Source organism: Lepidothrix coronata, unplaced genomic scaffold (assembly GCF_001604755.1).
Source record: "Lepidothrix coronata isolate B3197 unplaced genomic scaffold, Lepidothrix_coronata-1.0 Scaffold267, whole genome shotgun sequence".
In the NCBI taxonomy this organism is placed as follows: domain Eukaryota; kingdom Metazoa; phylum Chordata; class Aves; order Passeriformes; family Pipridae; genus Lepidothrix; species Lepidothrix coronata.
Genome location: NW_016690447.1, coordinates 1,851,794 through 1,858,253, shown reverse-complemented (window position 1 = coordinate 1,858,253; position 6,460 = coordinate 1,851,794). Strand labels below are relative to the sequence as shown.

The 6,460-nt window shown below is 45.4% G+C and overlaps 1 protein-coding gene across 2 annotated transcripts in view; it reads right to left on the bottom strand.

Annotated features, from left to right (window-relative positions):
* Positions 1–901: 901 nt before the first annotated feature.
* GAS7 (growth arrest specific 7) overlaps positions 902–6,460 on the bottom strand; it is a 99,973-nt gene continuing 94,414 nt past the window's right edge. Inside the window, exons 13-14 of one of the 2 annotated variants that reach the window (XM_017835973.1) lie at positions 2,555–2,653; positions 902–1,838 (exon numbers count right to left, since the gene is read on the bottom strand). In XM_017835973.1, the coding sequence (XP_017691462.1) occupies positions 1,725–1,838; positions 2,555–2,653 (213 nt within the window). In that variant the 3' untranslated portion in view covers positions 902–1,724. The remainder of the gene's footprint in view (positions 1,839–2,554; positions 2,654–6,460) is intronic. The other variant, XM_017835974.1, reaches the window with a different exon arrangement.

Here is a 6,460-nt window from a genome sequence, read left to right as displayed (position 1 = left end):
TAATGAGGCAGCAGAGAAGTGGGTAGCAGGAGCATTTGCAAGACAGGAATGAACCTGTACTGATAAAGAGATGGTTGAGAAAAAGGGAACAATAGGAAGAAGCAAGAGAATTCAGTTTGATATAACAAACCAGAAAAATAACCACTGCAGCAATATTATAAACTTGCCTCAGATAAAATTTTACTGATTCCCAGTGATCTAATCACAGCGCTTTGAGGCCGGTGAACAAAAAGTTGGAATAGTAGTGGAACAAAAGAAGGGTGTAATTCTGGTGCTGGGGAGAAAAAGACAATAACAGTGAAATAAAGTGGAGCATAACTGTGGATCAAATGAAAGACTATGGTTTAGGAAATTGTAGCTAACACCACATTAAACACTGAGTAAAGGCCACAGTGGTGAGAATCAAGGTTTCTGCTGAATCTATATCAAGAATCTGAAGAATGTTTGCATTGTATGAAATGCTGAAAAAAAGATATTAACACCAACACTGAATAATCAATCAGAAATAACAGCAGGAGAATAAAATAAGTGTCTGTTCAAAACCAGTCTCCAAAATACATAACACTATTTGCCAAGAGCAGTATTGAATTCTTGGTGGTTTGCAGTAAGGGTAATATAGAAAAAACCTCAGGTTAAGACTGATAGTACAGAAGTGCTGGCCACCTACATCTAGACTGAGTGCAATCTAGCAATCACAGATTCATGGCACCTTTGAAAATCAGGCTTCAAAAAGATAAAAGCCAAAATTTAGCTGGACAAACTTGGTAATTAAAGATATCTACGTCTGTGATATTCACCTGAAGGAACCAACAAAGGGAAGTTTAAACCTAGATCCCAAGTAAACTATAAGGACTGTCTTTAAGAAGATTCTGTGAAAAAAAACATCTTGCATGAGCAGGAAAGGTTTTGAACATCTCATTAATTCCTTGGTATATAACCTCCCGTCATTGAGGGCACTCCAACAGCTAATGAGGTAGGTATAGCACAACCAAGTCTTTCCTGATAAAAAAATTGTGATGGTAACACTTTCAACCTTATCGATTGGCCTACAACAGAAATCATAATAATGGGTTTATGTATCCCTGAGAGGGAGTATAAAACAGGAAGAACAGGAGTCTTCTCCACAGATTTTGGGAGAAGGGCCATCACTTCACTGCCATGGTGAAAAACAGTGTTAGATGAAATCAATGTATTCACACAACATTCCTGTGAGATACATGTATTTTATAGATAGGGCAGCCAGGAAAGTTAGTTGACTTGCCTGTGGCCATGAAAGCAGCCAGTGATAGACCTGGGATTCATGATCAGGACTTCCTTGCCTCCTGCATCATGTTCAGTTATCTAATCGCTGGCCAGAGGCTCACTGCATGGTTGTTCTAACATACTGTATAAAGATAGTCATGCAAGGGGTGGAGAACAAAGTCACTGAAGAACAGAGCACTTTCTGTACCAGAAAGCAGATTTCTTCTCGAAGCTGCGTGCAATTGGGAACCTCTGGTGGGAAGCACACATCTGGTTTCTTCACCCTGGAATGTCTGGTGCTTAAGGCTTAGCACAATGAGGACCATTGTAATGACTAAATGGAACAGAGATAGCCCATAGAGGCATAAATTACAAAGTGTCTGGTAGTAAAACAACCTCTTCCCTATGCTCTTCTGAACCTTAAAAAACAAACATTAGCCTGGTTAATTCAGTGGACTCATCACATACAACTATAGATCAGTCTATATTTCCATGTCCACGGGTCGGATATCTCCAGTTTTGTGTTCTTTTACCCACAGTTCCCTGTCTTTGGCAGGATCCACTTTCCGAAGCAACTGATCCACAAGTTCTACTGTCTAAAATGAAGAAAACAAGAATCCAAATGTCAAGGGCACATTTCAAGCAGAGTCATTGCTCTTACACGTAGAGCAGCTATAGGCATGCCAACACTGCATTCACAGACAAGTGAGAGCTGCACATACACGAGACTTGGCGGACAACAGCCAGATCTGAATGTGCAGCCTTGTAGTGGGAAGCAGAGAAGAAGGAGATTTAACATCAAGCAGAGACAGGTTTCCTGTGCCAGACATTGGCCAGTCGGTCTATGACTCCTGTCCTGCAATCTGTGCCTTACACCAGATACAACTGTATTGAGGTCAGCATGCATTTCCCATATTTTAGTATTTGATAAGTAGCCAGTTTTTAATAAGAAAAATATATCTACTTCCATCTCAGTGAAATTATTTACCATCCTCCTTGCACAAACAGAAGACCTCAAGCAGCAGTGCTTCATGCTGGGAGAGCTAATAATGGCTCATACTGGCCAAATGTACTTCAAGCAGTTGTATCTCTCCCAGCAGAGCTGTGATCCAGCAGTATGAACTGTGACAAGGATCAGAGTCCTGGAGGAGCAGGACTGCAGGGAGGCAGCACAGTACTGCTGCAGACTAACAAGCTGACTGCAGATGCTTCTCACCTGTCCTTCGACACAGGTCAGTCAGGTCAGGAGGGGCTGTCCTGCTCAGCTGAAGGGCAGTGAAGACCACAGAAACGGAACAAAAAGCAGACTTACACTTTGGTTGAACATGTCTGTCTCATGCCGCAGCTGTGTGTACTGGCACAGATGCTGCCGAATCATCTCCACCCTCTCAACTTCTAGTCTCTCAAGCTCCTGAAGAAAAACAAGTCCATATTTTTACTTGAACCTGAGCTTGAAGACCTGGAGAAAGGATGTCACACAAAAGGCTGCCACTGAGTTCAATACTGTCCCAGGGTCATGCTTTGGAGCTGGACTCTGTGGTCGCACATTCCTCTGCTCTGCAGAGAATCAGAAACAGCAAGCAACAGCAGTCATCTCAGCCTGAACCTAATGACAGGTAAATAAAGGTCGAAACCTTTCCAAAAGGCTCAAAAACTGAGACAACCAAGGCAGAGAGCACAGCCACTGCCTTCAGAGAGGGAAGCAAGAGGGAATCTGTTTCTTGCAAGAGGTTCTGTATGCTGCGTTGCTAGCTCTAAAAGTTACAGTGATTCCTTGGGGAAGCAGGAAGCACATTGGGGTGTATGGGTCAGACTGCCCCCAGTCCAACCAGAGCACTTTTATCTGTTCACCAGGTGATGAACTGGGACAAATTTCTCCCTTGCCCAGCTGGCAGTAAGCAGACCCCAGCAACACTTTAGTTGGAAAGGTAGGTGATTTCTATCTTCTGATATTTTTTGCCTCCCTCTTCTGGATTCTGATTATACTATGATTATATCCCAAAATCTGCATTTAGTCCCTCTGGTGTGGCCTCACCTTGAGTACTGTGTGCAGTTTTGGGCACCACAACATAAAAAAGACATTAAGCCATTAGAGAGCATCCAAAGGAGGGCCAAGAAGATGGCAGAGGGCCTTGAGGGGAAGCCGTATGGGGAGGGGCTGAGGACACTTGGTTTGTTCAGCCTGGAGAAGAGATTGAGGTCAGACCTCATTGTGGTCTTCAACATCCTCACGAGGGGCAGCAGAGGGGCAGGCACTGATCTCTTCACTCTTGTGATCAGCACAAGACTCAAGGAAATGGCTGGAGCTGTGTCTGGAGAGGTTTAGGTTGGATATCAGGAAAAGGTTTTTCACCCAGAGGGTGGTTGAGCACTGGAACAGGCTACATAGGAAAGTGGTCACAGCACTAACTCAGTCAAAGTTCAAGAAGCATTTGGATAGGCACATGGTGGGATTCTTGGGGTGTCCTATGCAAGGCCAGGAGTTGGACTTGATGATCCTGATAGGTCTGTTTCAACTCAGCATATTCTATGGTTTTATGATGGTTCTATCTATGGTTTGGGGCCTCTGGTGGTCTAGTGGTTAAGGTGCAGGACTCTCACCGCTGCGACCCGGGTTCGATTCCCGGCCCCCCGGGCAGATGGAGCTCGTCAGCCCTGTTTGGCAATCCATCTAAGAGAAGGTCACTCTAAACAAACCTACGTTCTGAGACCCTCACTGCCACTGTCCAAGCGTGCTTGGCCCCGGCAGATGAACCTCAGGATTAAAGGGTGGGCTCAGTTCAGCGCACACTGTGTCTCACCTAAAAAAAAATCCACTGCGCAGGCTCGAAGGGTTAATGACCTTTCCCAAATCTTCGCTCGCGAAGACTGGCCATTATTATTTATCTATGGTTCTATGATTCTGTGATCTAAGCAGCAGCAGCGGAAGGGAGATGCTATGGAAGTCTGCCTTTAGGGATGGACACTGTGGGGCCAAATCCTACAAACCCCGCCTTCAGAGGGCATTTCTGGTGTCCACTTACTGAGCATTACAGCAGAGTGCAACTGAAACATACAAGCAGGCAGGCTGCTACATGGCCTTCCCAGTGCTATCTGCAACTTGTTAAACTTGGGAAACATTCTTCATTACTGTCCTAGTTAGAACAGCTGGGACTGATTCATCACTGGATGGGTATAGCCCAAAACTGTGTATTCTATGGCCCTCCATGCCATTTCCCAGAAACTGTTGTTGGGGGGGGAGGGGGCCTGCCTGTGGGGGGGGTATTCCTGTCCTCATACCCTTTTATGGACTGAGCATCCTCATACCCTTTTATGGAATTTCCTGCTCTGAGCATCCTCATACCCTTTTATATGGAATTCCCCGCTCTGAGGGGAGGATTGACCATTCCTGCCTGAACTGGAGAATATATAAACCTGGAGTTTTAGAACTTTTCTACCACTCGTGGGATCCAGAGGAAGACTGCAGCTTATCGCTCTCAACCAGACTGCAATAGCTCTCCCACCAGCAGGTTTTTCCCCTCTCCCTTTACTTTGGACTCAAGGGGGGCCCAAGGAACACCACTTTGTTCATGCCCCAGGGTACTGGGTTATACATTTGGGTTTTGTGGGTAAAGACCAATTGTTTGTTTGTATGATTGTACTTACTGTATTATTTTAATAAATTGTTATTCTGACTTATAATCTCTCCTTTGAGTTGAGTTCATTTCCCCTGCTGGTTAACTCTTAAACCAGCACAATTACAGCGCAAAAATCTCAGGTGGCAGACTATCTGCTTGGGGACGAAGATGAGCAAAGGAGCTTATGGAATGGATGGGCTCCTATTGCTGTTGCAGCTGATGTACTGCTGTTATGGAAAAAAAATAGCCCACTTTAAACTCAGACTCCCTTTTTTAGGGCACAGATATGCAGGACCATAACACCAAACCCAGTATGCTGGTGCCATATGCAGACCATGCACTGTATCTCCACCAGAAACTTCAGCGAGGAAGCAGAAATCTTAAGACCTTGACACTCTCAACTTGGTATTATTCCATATGAACTAATCTGTGTCTCAGCTGATCAGACAAAGACTGTTTTCAATATAGATTTTATATTCATGTGTATCAAGAGTTGCCTTCGAATGCTTGTCAGCCTGAGTTCCACAAATGACAAACCTGCTGTGCAGCTGCAGGCTATGGCTGCCCACCTGAGCCATCTACTAGTGCACCTGCAAGTTGTGCCTTCTCTGGGAGCAAATACGGAGCTCACATATACAGTGGAGGGAGGTGATCCTCCCATTCTGCTCTGCTCTAGTGAGACCCCACCTGGAGCACTGCACACAGGTCAGGGGGCCGCAGCACAAGAAGGATGTGGAGCTGCTGGACTGAGTCCAGAGGAGGCCATGAAGATGCCTCCTCTGGTAGCTTGTAGTAAGTTAGGCTGAGAGAGCTGGGGCTGTTCACCTGGAGAAGAGAAGGCTTCAGGGAGACCTTAGAGCCACTTCCAGTGCCCAAAAGGGCTCCAGGAGAGCTGGAGAGGGACTTTGGACAAGGGCCTGGAGTGACAGAACAAGAGGGGGTGGCTTTAAGCTGAAGGAGGGTTAGGTTAGACATTAGGAAGAAATTCTTCCCTGTGAGGGTGATGAGGCCCTGGCACAGGTTGCCCAGAGAAGCTGTGGCTGCCCCATTCCTGGAAGTGTTCAAGGCCAGGCTGGATGGGGCTTGGAGCTACCTGGTCTAGTGGAAGGTGTCCTTGCACATGGCAGGGGGGTAAGAATGAGATTGTCTCTAAGGTCCCTTCCAACCCAAACCATTCTCTGATTCTATGACGTATCTGGCCACAGTGGCACAGATGGTCAGTGTCATTTCCATCAGTGAGAAAATGCCAGTGAAGGTAAAGAGGAAATCAGGTCCCTTATGTACAGGAACAGCCAATTTTTTCTCTCTTCTTCTGTTTTTGGGAAAATATCTGCCTCCTTGCACAACAAAGCTGTGTCTTGGTGCCTAAACCCAAAGGTCTATGACAAAGGTCTGTGAAGTGTGTTACCTTCAAAAAAGCAAAATAATAACCAAATGGAGAGCCAAGCATGCCTTGTCTGAGGTGGCAATACTGCACAAGAAATTGTAAAATCATGGAATACAAAAATTTATTAAGTGAATTCAGTGATTTATTATGTGTTTTTCCATGTTTTTCTTGTGCATTACTTCATCCTTCCTGAGGACAGTTCTGGTGTCCTGGC